At 34.7% G+C, this 14,266-nt stretch overlaps 1 protein-coding gene and 1 pseudogene across 1 annotated transcript; one reads left to right on the top strand and one right to left on the bottom strand.

Moving 5' to 3' along the window:
- On the top strand, nucleotides 1-2,520 carry LOC112791463 (heat stress transcription factor A-2c-like; annotated as a pseudogene).
- Nucleotides 2,521-3,352: 832 nt separating this feature from the next.
- On the bottom strand, nucleotides 3,353-6,236 carry LOC112791462 (monothiol glutaredoxin-S17). The gene is made up of 3 exons (XM_025834313.2): nucleotides 5,723-6,236; nucleotides 5,565-5,639; nucleotides 3,353-4,702 (listed from the first exon to the last, which is right to left on the bottom strand). Exons 1-3 carry the CDS (start codon nucleotides 5,894-5,896, stop codon nucleotides 3,476-3,478), a joined length of 1,476 nt encoding a protein of 491 aa, XP_025690098.1. The 5' UTR covers nucleotides 5,897-6,236; the 3' UTR covers nucleotides 3,353-3,475.
- Nucleotides 6,237-14,266: the final 8,030 nt, after the last annotated feature.

The raw sequence follows: 14,266 nt of genomic DNA, 5'->3' as shown, positions 1-14,266 counted from the left end.
AGTGCGTGTGTGTGTGTGTTATATATATGGAAGAGTGTGTAGAATATGTAACTGTTTCGGCAAAACAAATAATGAAAGAACCTCTAGAGTTATATCTAATTAGCTAAACTCTCAATTATAAACGAAGCAAAAATCAGCCGAAAAGAAAATGGGTGAAAATGATAGTAGTAATGTGTTAGACCTCAACCTTGGCGTAGGGAATGGTGGTGGCCAAGTAGGGCAGTCGCTGAGGCCACGGTGTCCGGCACCTTTTCTTTTGAAGACTTATGATTTGTTGGAAGAAAGCGGCAACGGCGGCAAGATAGTTTCATGGAATGGAGATGGGAGTGGTTTTATTGTATGGTCTCCGGCTGAATTCTCTGAGCTCACCTTGCCTAGATATTTCAAGCACAATAACTTCTCAAGCTTCATTCGCCAATTGATACATATGTAAGTCATTTTCTTTTTATTATTCTTAATTTTTCTTTCTTATTTTTATTTGTAACAAATAACAATATGTATAGAACCATATATATTTACTCCTTTCCTGCTGTTACTATTTATCATTTGTGATTTAAGATGTTTTCTGAGTTTATTAGACTTGTGACTACTCGTTCACTATAATAATGTAAAATATCTATTAGATAAATACAAATGAATTATGGAGAAATTAAAACACAACACAGAAATGATCATTGTTCAATTTTTTTTTTTTAATGTGATGATTAATATTGATTGATCGGATATATTAGTTTTAGAGCATCTCCAATGCTTGATTTTAATTTCATTTTATTTTAGATTCCACACAATATCACATAAATATTTGTGAAATTATATATTAAAAAAATTGATTTGAACTCAATGTGAAATTCGTCACTCCAATATTTAATTTTATTTCAATTTAACACCTTTATATAACAAGTTTACAATGTTCAATTTAATAAATTTAATAGATATACAAATTATAGTATTTTACTAATTTTTTAAAAAATTATACGATATCTTTTTATTAATATCAGTATCATTTAAAAAATTATATCAAATATAAATTTCAAATCAGAATCAAAAGCCAAAACTGATTTCTAAAAAATATCTTATTGGAGTTATTCTTAAGTGTCTTTTTATTGTCTTCACCTACCCTTTTCTCATAGCTAGCTTCTTCAGTTACTAGCTTTCTTCAATTCGAATTGTAAACAGACTTATCAAAAAATAAATATCACAGTCAAACATAACAAATCAAACCACGTGCACATAGAATTTGGTCAATTAAGTAACACGTATATAGATATAGATAAATACATTAGATATGGTCAAAATCAGTTATCTTAACCCAAAGTCAAAGTCGACGTACCATGCATGCTATTTGTATAGCACCCTCAAATTGAAAATAGTAATAATAATTAACCTTAGCTTGCTTGTTTCCAATTACAACGTGCTATATTTATATGGTGAAATAATATCGATCTTTTTTTAAAAAATTCTTTGACGTTACGATCTTCAGTGATCTATATATATAACTATATTATGTTTTGTCTTCATAGGTATTCAGTGTTTTTAAAGAAACCTCGCATCCTATGTCCCTCAGAAATTTGAAAAATATTTTATGTTCAAAGACTTACAAAGCTCCAACAATAAATATATTAGGACATTCACAAGCATACTTATGCAATATATTGTGCTACTTTTAGAGTTAATTAACTTTGTAAGACTTTTAATTAATAGGTAGTTGAATTAGAACAATGCATAATTAGATTCCTATATATATGTAAATTATTTTATATCACCCAAACAAGCAAATTAAATCATTTATATTTTGGTGGAAACTCATATACAGTTATCTTCATGTGAAGTTGATAACTAAAAATCATTAGATAATTTGACATGTTTGACTAAATTGATATCTAACGGTTCTTAATTATTAACTTCATATAAAGACAACTGCACGTGAGGATTCACCTTATATTTTATAGTCCAGAGTGTTCTAGTAATATAATATCCGTATAAACTAAGAATGAAAATTCGGAAAATAGTGCTCCATTTTACTGATCTGTGTTTGGAAAAATGACAGGGATTCAAGAAAATATCATCAAAAAGATGGGAGTTCAAGCATGAGAAATTTCAGAGAGGGTGTAGGGATATGCTAGTTGAGATCACAAGGAAAAAGTGCGAGCCTAGCGTGTTCCCTTCATACCTCAAGTCTTCTTCAGAGGAAAATGCAATCACTTCTAATAATTCAATGGAAGAAAGCAACAATAATAGCCATCAACTACTTATGGAGGAGAACAAGAACCTTAAGAAGGAGAGGTTGGAGCTGCAAATGCAGATAGCTGAGTTTAAATCACTTGAAATGAAGTTGTTAGAGTGTCTCTCTCAAGTTATGGACAACCACCAAAATAAAAGTCGGGGACAATGTTAGCTTATATTCAATTAATGACATAGTGAAATAGAGATAGAAAAAAAAAAGTGCCTTTCATCAAAGTTCCTGGTTTAGTCACATGTGAGTAAGGCATTGAAATGATCAGCACCAACATGCAACAATGACTTTCCCTCTTAATTAGCTTCATCCTTTGCCATAACATAGTGTTCAAAATATAATTAATTTAGTACTAAAACCAGATTGGTGACACGGCAAACAATCCTATGTTCTTCTTAGCAATCTTGAATTCATGTCTTGGACATGAAAAATACCCATACTCAAATTATTAGTTGAGATTCTAATTATATAATACAAACACCAATACTAATGAAAATTACCAAAAATGAATAAACTTACTCTAGTCATATGTAAGACTTGTAGGTATTGGTTTATAGTAACTTTTGTTGTGGATTTTATTATACAAGTGAATGAAGTGAGTAAGGTTTTGTATCCCTCCCTTTTTGGTGGGCGAAATGTCCTTTTTCGTGTTTAGAAAAACATGCCCCTCCATCTCGAAAAAACATCTCTGAAGAAATAGAATACTATTAGATTCCACCACCTCACTCGCAACGTTACTTCAGGAGTGTCCCAAGCCAAAGATGCATATAGAATTCACATTTAAGGTATAGAAATCTAATTATACATTGTTCTATTACGAGATGCATATAGTACATATATGGTGTATCCAAGACAAAGATGCATATACTAGTACATAACCGGTCTCATTTAAGTTATAGAATTCACATCAGGTATCCTGTCTGAAAAAAAGATGCATCAAATATTTAGAATTTCCCCAACGGCTCAGAAAAAACTTCCATTTCAAAATCGTTCTTCAAGGTTTGATGGTCTGAAATAAATCTACCTGCAAATCTCCAACAGAGCGCAAAAATGATGTACTAACTATGAAAAGAGATATAGTATCCATGTAAAACATTCTAATCATCAAACACAACCTCCTGACTCAGCATCAAAATTTGCCATATAAAATGTCATCAAACTCATTCAAGAATCAAGATTCAATACACCACCAAAATGGCTTCTAAGTATAACCCGTTATTAAATGTACTACTAATAATAAACCTACTCAGATAAGGTTGACTTCAGCTCCCCATTATTCCGCAGCTCCATCACAATGTCGGATCCACCTATCAGCTCACCTTTGTAGTAGAGTTGAGGAAAGGTAGGCCAGTTTGAGAATGTCTTCAATCCCTGTCTCACCTCCTCATCACTCAATATGTCAAAGGACCCGAAACTCACACCCTCATCTCGAAGGGCACCCACAACTTTGGAACTAAAACCACATCGCGGAGCATCTGGGGTACCCTTCATGAAAAGCATCACAGGTGAAGAAGCAACTAATTTCTTCAGACGATCTTGAAGATTCTCTTTGGGAAGAATACCTTTCTCATGTAAAGTCTTCTTAAGTTCTCCACTCTTTTGCATCTCCAGCACAATGTCTGATCCACCAATAAGCTCTCCCTTGATATATAGTTGAGGATAACTGGACCAGTTCGAATAAACCTTAAGCCCTTGACGAACTTCTTCATCAGAAAGAATGTCAAAACTCTCAAAGTTCACATTCTCTTGTTGGAGAATATCAACCACCTTCCTACTGAATCCACACTTTGGTTCCTCCGGTTTTCCCTTCATAAACAGCATAACTGGACTTGAATTTACCAAGCTTTCCAGCCGAGAGGTTAAGTTAGTGCTCAAATCGGTGGATTTTGAAATGCCACCCTTGGCATTTCCTGATTCTGTTACTTTTGTTTCATCAGTGGTATCAACCCCATGATCTTTAAAAACCTGCTGCAATTCCCCACTCTCATGCATAGCAATCGCTATGTCACATCCACCCAGAAGTTCTCCTTTGCAGTAAAGTTGAGGATATGTAGGCCAGTTGGAAAACTTCTTCAAGCCATCACGAACCTCCATGTCTGACAGGATGTCAAAAGTTCCAAACTTAACCTTTTCTTTCTTCAAAATATCAACAACTTTTTGGCTAAACCCACATTTTGGTTCTTCGGGTGTTCCTTTCATGAAAAGCATGACAGGATTAGAGTCGATGAGTTGCTGCAATCGCTTTTCCAGTGGAGCACCAAGCCCAGGTTGAACTTGACCTTTTGCCTTGGAAGAATCATTTTCTTTTGCTAATTCTTTCACTGTTTCAAGAACAGCAGCTCCTGCAGCCATCCCAAGACTGGCAGGAGAAGCAGCTTCTCCAGGGTGGATTGAGCCTGCTACTTTAGCAACCTTATTGGCCAAACTTGACGGATCTGCTCCTTCCAATGTATCAAAGGTCTTGCCATCCTGACAGAAAAATGACTTCCAATCAACTAAAAAAAAAATCAACCAGAAGGAGGTGAACACTCTACTCTTAATAATCAACCTGGCTCCCACAGTCAACATATAACTAATAAATTATACTCCAAAATTAGCTTAATATATAAATGCAGCTTTTTGCATTGTACTGGGGAAAAATTTCCCTGGTCGAAATGCAGGAAAGGCTCACACTTGACTATTTTTCAACATAAATCATTTTAAACACTCAATTACGGTAATAGACTTTGTGGAAACTCTCTCATCACATCACATTATCACAATAATCAAAACGTTCAACTTTAATAATCATGTTCCGACCTTTATGTGCATACAAAACAAAGACCAATGAAATAATAGAGTAATCAATCAATACTTCCCTTTCTATTTTATGAATTATCGGTCATAAGTAATCAAGCTGAGTAAAGACACCATAGGTTTTCACTCTGACTAAACAATGCTAGATATGGAACTTGCTCCTTTTACAAATTACATCCATATTATACTCCATAGTAAGTAGTAACATCAACTACAGGAATAAGTCACCATCAGTAGTTAAAAGTAATGTGAATGTGTCCAAACCAATCAATTACAAGCACACTGCAACAAACTATACTACCGAATTGATCATCAAAGTAGAAACATTGTCATTGATGGGATCAATACGAGTCGTGCCAAATCAAACCGAACCTAAGATAGGTAGAAAAGCCCCAATAGATTGAAATACAGAGAATCATAAGTTGTCCTTGATCCTTACACTTGATTGATTCAGCTATGGTGCCGTTTAACTGTTTATCGAGCAATTAACTATCAGCAGAGTTTTTTATTCAAGAGGGAAAAAGGTGCAATTTACCTTGAAGAAGACAAAGAAAGGGACAGCAGAGACGGAATAAGCCTCGGATATCTCTGGTTGCTCTTCCGCTTCAACCTTCACACCAATAATCAAGCAACAGTAAAGTAATTGAAATGAAAATGGAGGAAGTGGAGAAGAAGAAAAGTAAAAAAGCGAACCCTTAAGAAGTGGGCGTGAGGGAAGTCAGTGGATAAGTGAGAGAAGAGTTGGTCCATGTGCTTGGAGGCTTCGCACCAGGACGCCCAGAAGTGCACCGCCACTGGAGCGCCGCCGTGAACCACCTCATGGAGCTCCTTTTTCGACTGCACATCTTTCACTGATCCACCACCCATTCTGATTCTGATTTATTACAAGTTACAACCGGAGTAGGGCTAATCCCCAAATAAAACCCTAAACCACGATCACAGTCACACCCTCAAACCCAGCAACACAACTCTGTATTCTATTCAATTCTATCTATTAATTAATATATATCATAATTCTAATTTCTAATTTTTTTTTCCCGATGCTCTTGTGGGGTCCATAAATTACGATTCCACGACTCGTGTCTGGTTGATATGAAGTTATGAACTATTCGCGACTTTTTTTGATTCTTTTTTGGGTCCATGCATTCTCCCTCGTTCCATTTTCCGGTCTGTATTATTCTTTGGGCTCTTCCTCTGTTTCTATTTTTACCCAAATCAAATCGTTTATGGGTCATATCTCATGGGCCTGTGTACATATGTGTGAGTGTGTGTTGTGTGGGTGTGTGATGTATGCGTGTAATGCCTAAGATGAGAGCTATTCAATTCACTTGACAAAAAATAATAATAATAAAATTTAAATTTACAACGAATTAGTTCTTAATTTTTTGGATTAGGAGATACTACAAAAATAAAGGTAAAAACTCAGGTGCAGTCGACTTCACGTGAAGTTGATAGTTGAGAGTCGTTAGATGAAAAATTTAGTCAAATTATTTAACAGTTATCAACTTCACGCAAAATCGACTATACCTGAATTTTTACCAAAAATAAAATAGTTTTAGTGGGCCCAAAATAAGTCACATTGGCACCCGGTCATTTTGGTTCATTATTCTACCAACAGAAAAAACTAAAATACTATTTTAGTTCTTAAAATTTGGATAAAATTTTCATTTCATAGTTAATATTTTAAATATTTTATTTTAGTCTAAAAACTAAAAAGTCTCAAATTTTTTATATCAGTTCCAAAAAATTTTAAACAAATTTAATATTATCTTATTGTTAAAATGTTAAAAATCATATTTTAGTCCTTAAAAATATTAAATATTATATTTTTAGACAATCTTCTCATAAATAGAGAGTTGTATACTCTCTATAATTTGTTCAATTGTTATTGAGAAATTAATTTGTGTTATCGTAAATAATACTAACCACTTCTCTAACCTTAGTTAATTAAACTAAATTCCTAAACCATGTTAAACCTATTTTTCAAATTACATTCGTTTTTAAAAGGTCTCATTTTACAATTTAACAAATAAAAACCTAAAATGCGCGGCAAGGGTTACGTCCCATACACGCGCTAAATGAAGATCCCGTGTATATATAACTACTAAATTTAAAAGATTTGTTTCCTTCTTCGTCCTCGTTTCTAGATTTGCTCGTTCTCCTTATTTCCTTCTTCGTTTTTCTTCTCGTTCTTCTCTCTTTGTAACTCCAGCTTCGTTTTCTATTCGATTTTTTTGTTTTCTGAAATCAAAGTTTGAACTCGTTTTGAAGATAATGGATAATTCAACCTCAGATTATCAGCTTAATCAGCGCGAAGTGGATTATGAATTTGAATCTAACGAAGTTCCTGAGGTTTGATTTACATACAATTACTCTGAATTTTATTGCAGTAATTTGTATAGCATTGTGTAGCTGAATAATTCGTGAACATTGACTGTGAAACTAACGCGTGAACATAAATCTGTGGATTGAATCTAATGTATTAGTTTTGATTGATTATCTGGAATTTATAGCAGACGCTCGGGTGTAGATCAGAACTTTTTGGGTGTATTGTTGCGGGAAGTGTGGGTGTCTTTACAGTTTATGGCTTTTCTTGTTATTTTAGCTGAGTTGTTGTCGTTCGGGTGTATTATATCAGACATGATTGGATGTGTTTTTAGTTTTTGACATGGTGTATTCTGCAGCATGTGTATTTACAGTTTATTATTTTTTTATTATTTTAGCTGAGTTGTTGTCGTTTGGGTGTATTATATCAGACATGATTGGGTGTATTTTTTTGTCATGGTGTATTCTACAGCCTGTGTATTTACAGTTTATGGCTTTTATTGTCATTTTAGTTGAGTTATTGTCGTTCAGGTGTATTATATCAGCAATGATTGGGTGTATTTTTAGTTTTTGACATGGTATATTCTGCAGCCTCTCTCTGTTATTGATGACCAGTTTGTTCCGAATGTTGGAATGACCTTTACCACCCTTAAAGATGCTGAAAATTTTTACAGGAACTACGCCAAGGCTACAGGTTTTTCTACAAGAGTTCGGAGCACAAATAGAAAGGAAAACGAGATTAAGAATCAATTGATTACATGTAGCAGAGAGGAAAAATAGAAATCTAAAATATCTCCGACCGAGAAGACGAATCCGACAGCCGGTTTAAACTGTCCTGCAAGAATTTATATACACACATTGAAGGATGTTGGTGCTTGGATCATTTCAAAGGTTGTGCTGGATCATTCACACCCTTGCTGTCCAAGTAAATCAGAGATGCTCAAACAGCATAGGGAACTAAGCATGTCTATTCGTCGTACAATAGAGAATAACGAGGAGGCTGGTATTAGACCAAGCAAAACTTACCAATCATTTGTTGCGGCTGCCGGTGGTCACTGTGAGTTAATTTTATTGAAAAGGATGTGAGGAATTACATTACGAGAGAAGTGCGTAATATTTCTGAACAAGAAGATGCAAAGGAATTCGGGAAATATTTGTTACGAATGAAAGAGAAGAATTAGAATTTATTTTTTGAGCTTGAACTCGAAGAGGATCAATCGATTAAGCTGGCTTTTTGGGCTGATGCAAGAAGTAGAGCTGCCTTTGAGTATTTCGGAGATGTTATTTCATTTGACACCACCTACAATACAAACAGGTAACAAACTGTCCCTTTTTATGATTCTAAATTAATGTAATTTTATGAATCCGCGGTAGAGGTGTATATTGGTTGTTTTTTGGGTGTATAAAAAGTATTTGTTGGGTGTACCTAATGATTTTCCATTATACACTATGGTAATTTATTTCAGGTATAATTTGGTTTGTGGTTCTTTTGTCGGGGTGAATCACCACGGTCAGTCAACACTTCTTGGATGCTCTTTGATGAAAAATGAAGAAATTGAATCATTCAAATGGTTATTTCAATGTTGGCTTCGTTGCATGGGAGGAAATGCTCCGAAAGGGTTCCTCACCGATCAATGCGCATCAATGAAAAGGGCTTTAGAGGCCTCTATGCCAACAATAATTCACCGTTGGTGTATTTGACACATCATGAAGAAGATTCCAAACAAATTAAACGGGTACAAGGGACATGCAAAAATTGAACAAGAAATGAGCCAAGTTGTTTGAAACTCTCATAGTAAAGACTCATTTGATAGGAATTAGAATGATTTTTTGCTGAATTTTGGTCTTGTGGACAACAAGTGGCTTTCAGGTAATGTTTGTTTAAAATCTGCAGCAGAGGTGTAATTTAAATTTATGTCGGGTGTATTTATAGTCTGTTTTTTGGTGTATTCTGTAGATCTCTATGAAGACCGTCATATATGGGTTCCAATCTATTTGGATCACCATTTCTGGGCAGGGATGAGAAGCACGCAAAGGAGCGAGAGCATGCATTCATTTTTTAACAAGTTTATTACCCGGAATAGCTCGCTTATTTAATTTGTCAAACAATATGATAATTGCCTCGAAAGCAGGGAGCAAGCAGAGAGAGAATCAGATGCTGTAGATTTTCATATGGTCATAACGTGTGTAACCAAATCCTCCATTGAAGCTCAGTTTCAAGATGTGTACACTCATCAAAGGTTTAGGGAAGTCCAAGCATAATTCAGAGGAAAGGCAAATTGCATAACTAGATTAACGAATTCCGCTCTTGGCTATTCAGTATACGAAGTTGGAGAATAAGTTTCCAGCTCAATATTCAACAAGTTTGTGGTTACTTACGACTCAGTAGCAGCCGAGGTAAAATGCCAATGCTTATTATTCGAGTCAAGAGGGATACTGTGCCGTCACGCACTAAGCGTGTTAAGCTTTGAACAAGTAAGCCAAGTGTCACCTAGATATATATTGGAACGATGGAGCAAGAAGGTAAAGAGACGACACACACACATCAAGAGCAGCCACGACGAGCCACTGTTGGAGCCAAGAAGCAAGAGGTTTGATGAATTGGTTTTTTGTTCGCAAAATATTTACGAATTTGCATCAAAATCGGAGGAACTGACTGCAATTCTGCATCGTGTGTACGATACCGACCTGGTTGAGATGGAAGAATTGAAAGCCAAAAGGAAGGGGACATCTTCTTTATCTCACGAAGACGCCAACTTGGAATCCGTTAACGAGCTACAGAGCCCTCCAAGGATTCGAACAAGATAACGTCCAAAAAATAGGCTAGGTTCAAAGTTGGACAAACAGATTAAAAATGCCTCAAAGAAGAAGAAAACAAAAGCTTTAAACGAGGTAAAAGTGATATTTTTTAAATATGTGGTAATTGAGTTTAATTTTGTCGTTAATAGTTTAGCTAATATGTGAGTTTGTTATATTCAATTAAACCTCTTTGATGCTGGATCAGTGGTGCATTCAAATTCTAGCCAATATCAAGGACGTGTTATGAATTATTAGTTCAGGGTACCAGCAGCAGCGGATAACTCTTTGGGTGTATAGTTACAAAATATGGGTGTAAAAGAACTGTTCTTTTAGGTGTATTTGTGAATTTTCTTGTGTTTGATATTTTACACACATAATATATATATATATATATATATATATATATATATATATATATATATATATATATATATATATATATATACACTTCACAATCTGCTGTTTATGTTAAAAAATTACTGATTTGAGTGTATAGTAGTTTCGTTGGTTTAGGGTTTAGGGGTTAGGGTTTTAGGGTTTAGGATTTAGGGTTAGGTTTTTAGAGTTTAGGGTTTTAGGGTTTAGGGTTTTAGGGTTTTGGTTTTTAGGATTTTTAGGGTTTAGGGTTTATAGTTTTATGGTTTAGGGTTTATGTCTTTAGGGTTTAGGCTTTAGGGTTCTAGGGTTTAGGGTTTTAAGGTTTAGGGTTTTAGGGTTTAGGGTTTAGGGTTTAGGGGGATAGAAGTTTAGGTGTATATTAAGCAATCTTGGGTGTATATTGAACTTTTCTTGGGTGTAAAATTTTATAATTTGTGTTTATATCTGGTTTGATGTTTTCCTTCATATTTTACCACCTGTAATATAGAGCTTTTGAATACAACACAGACAGTTTAACTATGGAAAAAAATTTCATCGAAAAGAAGTTGTTTATAATTGGTAAATTTTTACACTATGTGTTCAATTTATAAACTAGCTAGTAGTTACATTACTCAGTTTCTATATAATTAGAATCTATCTAACAAAATGGACTCAATAATATTGAGGATGGCTTGGACAGTCTTATTGCATTACTCCCTCTAATTGCTTCAGCTCTGTCTTTATTCATTTCACTGAATAGTATCCGGGAAGCATATTCTACTCTATAGTGGTGCACCTCGTCCTACAATTAAAAAGTATATTCTGTTTAAATAACAATATTAATTCAGTAAAGTAATAGAGTTATATAGTTTTAAAGACAGTTACCTGTGTCCAATTATCCCACTCATACTTCGCCCTTTTAATATTTTCGGGCTCAATTAACTCAAGCCACTTCATAACGTAAATAGCACAGTCATAGCTGAAAACGAAGAAAGTAAATTACAAATCTCATTTAGAAAAGTTTAATGTTCAGAGTCACAAATTTATACCTTGTCTTTTGGCCTGAGATGTTAAAGTATGGTGCTCTAATTTCCTTCTCCTTCTCCTTTCTCTTCAGATGTGTCCCGCCAGCATATACTCTCATTCTTGAAATTACATATCCCTTAAAAAACAAAATAAATCAGTAATACACCCGAAGGAAATACACCCAAAGGAGAACATACTTACACCTAAAGCAAAACATACATACACCTTATATTGAATTGAAATACACCTAACTATTAAAATAAAGAACACAGAGCCAACTTACAATGAATTTATTAAGCTCCTTTCTGTCATCGGTTGGACATTTTGTGTGTACCGGGTCGAGTATATAAAATCTCCGCTTTCTTGTATCAATTAGCCATAACCACCAATGGTTTGAGTGGCAAACAGGTGCAAAAATTTGAAGCATGGCGACATTTCAACAGTGTTTTATTTTATTTGGCATATAAGTAAAGAATGGTACTAACAAATTTTATAAATAAAAACTTACATATCGATGTGATGTTAATTTTTTTGCATCTATGAAGGGAATAAACATTGGGTAGTCTTCCACCCTAAATTCTTTATTGGTTTTAGGTGATGTGAATTCCCCATTTGGATGCTTCGCAATGGCCATGTTCTGCAACAATTGTGAAACAACAAATGAAATACTGAAAATACACCCAACTGAATACACAACTTACACCCAAATGAATACACAACTTACACCCAATTGAACGTAAAAAATACACCCTAAGGAATACGGAAAATACACCCAAAATTCGTAGAAGTAAAACTTACCACAATATCAGGGGGGAGACAGTATACTTATTCTTGAAACCTTTTATCATTTTTCTGGTTGAGAATGAGGCACATGGCAGATACAATCTAGAAAAATATGCCGAAATCAATTTACATTAATAAACATTGCAGTTAACTTTGGTGTAAAAACATTAATGTTATTCTAATATTACCTCAGCTTCTATATAACTTTCTACTGTGAGTGATGCAAGGTGCATTCTTGTCAAAATGTATTTATCTTGGGCAATCAGAGTGCACACGTTGTCAAACTCATTAGTTATGCCATCTGCGTATTTCTTCAATCGCGTCCCCCAGATGTAGCACTTCTCTTTCATCTCAGCCGTATTCTGATTTATTCTCACAGGAGTTTCAAACTTCCCAAAACTTTCTCCGCCACTCTCCATTTGAATTTGTGGACTTTTACTTTCTGCTTTCACCCCACTGTTTGCTATTTTTTCCACCAAATTTCCTAATTGTTCTAGCAGCTTTGGGGTTTCTGGAGTTTTTTCTATCCCTCCTTCTTGTGTTGACGCCCCCTCCTGCGTTGCTGCTTTTTCTTGGCTTGAATCAGTCAAGCCAAGGCTGAATGATGGCAACGGATCTGGTTTAGGAACATACAATGCTGTCTGTGCCATCATCATCAACGCAGCAACGTCTTCTGGGGCTGGATTACTGTGTGATCATGTATAACGTATTATAAGAATAAGAATATACGGATGATAACCAAACATTGATTTTACTTTGATGAACTTACATTTTAGATGGAGTTGGGGGAAGCGTGGGTGTGCTTTCTTCAAGTTGTTGGGGGGTTCAGGAGTGCTTCATGGTACATAAATTTAATCATGATGTAAAAAAACTAGTCATGGATCAATCATCAAAATATACACCCCAATACGAGTAATATACACCCAAACTGTAACCAAATATACACCCAACACTATTTCTTACCTTTTTGTAGTTTCTTCAATTTGTAGCAGAGGGGTTGGTTCATTTTCTGTCTCAGGTATAGTGGTTGTTTGGGACAGTGGTAGACACACTTGAATCGGAACTCTAAACAAGAAGAAAAACAAAAGGTTAACAATGACTTTGAAAATAAAAAGGATATAAGGTTAAAATTTTTTTGAAAAACTCACATCGCAAGCACTTCAGACGGTGTCTCTTCTCTCATAACCATCATATTCTCTTCAGCCGGCTCACTGGCTGACTCTTCAAACAGACTCAACCTAAAATACACCCTAAGAAAGTAAAAAATACACCCGAACAATTTAAAAGAAAGACAGGTTTTATTTTTTTGAGAACTTACATACTTGTAGTTTTTGCTTTTTTTTCCTGCCTTTTTTTCTCGAATAAAACAATAAAGGGCTTTTTTTCTAAAAAAAAATATACAGAATTAGAAGTAGAACGTAATAAAAGAATAAAAGCAATAGTTATTTGAAAGAGAAATTACATGCTCTCTGCCGGTTTGTTTACGCTACTTTGTTCTGTGTGTCCTTAAGAGGAAGCATCATCACTTCCCAAGTTTACGTCCGGTATTCTAAACATAATAGAGTACATGTTATTCACAAAAAAATACCATACTGTTAAATCATGATAACAAGATTTAATCAAATAAAGATTCTTACGTTTCAGATGAGACATAATGACCTTCGGTCGATCGCAGGTCAACTTGTTTCTCCCTGCGAAACAAGAAACAATTATTAGCAAATAAAACACCCCTAAAATCTAAAATATACACCCCAACAAGACATACCCCTGTGCAGCAGTTTTTTCATTGTTTTTCCTTAAGAATTCATCTAATTCTTGAGTACCAAATTCAGATCTGACAGTACATGCATAAAAGAACATGTTAACAAATATAATTTTGATGATAGACGGTAATATTGCTTAGAAAGTACTGTACCCATGATAGGATTGAGTTTGCTCAGGAGATGA

This window comes from Arachis hypogaea, chromosome 3 (genome assembly GCF_003086295.3).
Source record: "Arachis hypogaea cultivar Tifrunner chromosome 3, arahy.Tifrunner.gnm2.J5K5, whole genome shotgun sequence".
In the NCBI taxonomy this organism is placed as follows: Eukaryota; Viridiplantae; Streptophyta; class Magnoliopsida; order Fabales; family Fabaceae; genus Arachis; species Arachis hypogaea.
This window is presented reverse-complemented; position numbering and strand designations above follow the sequence as displayed.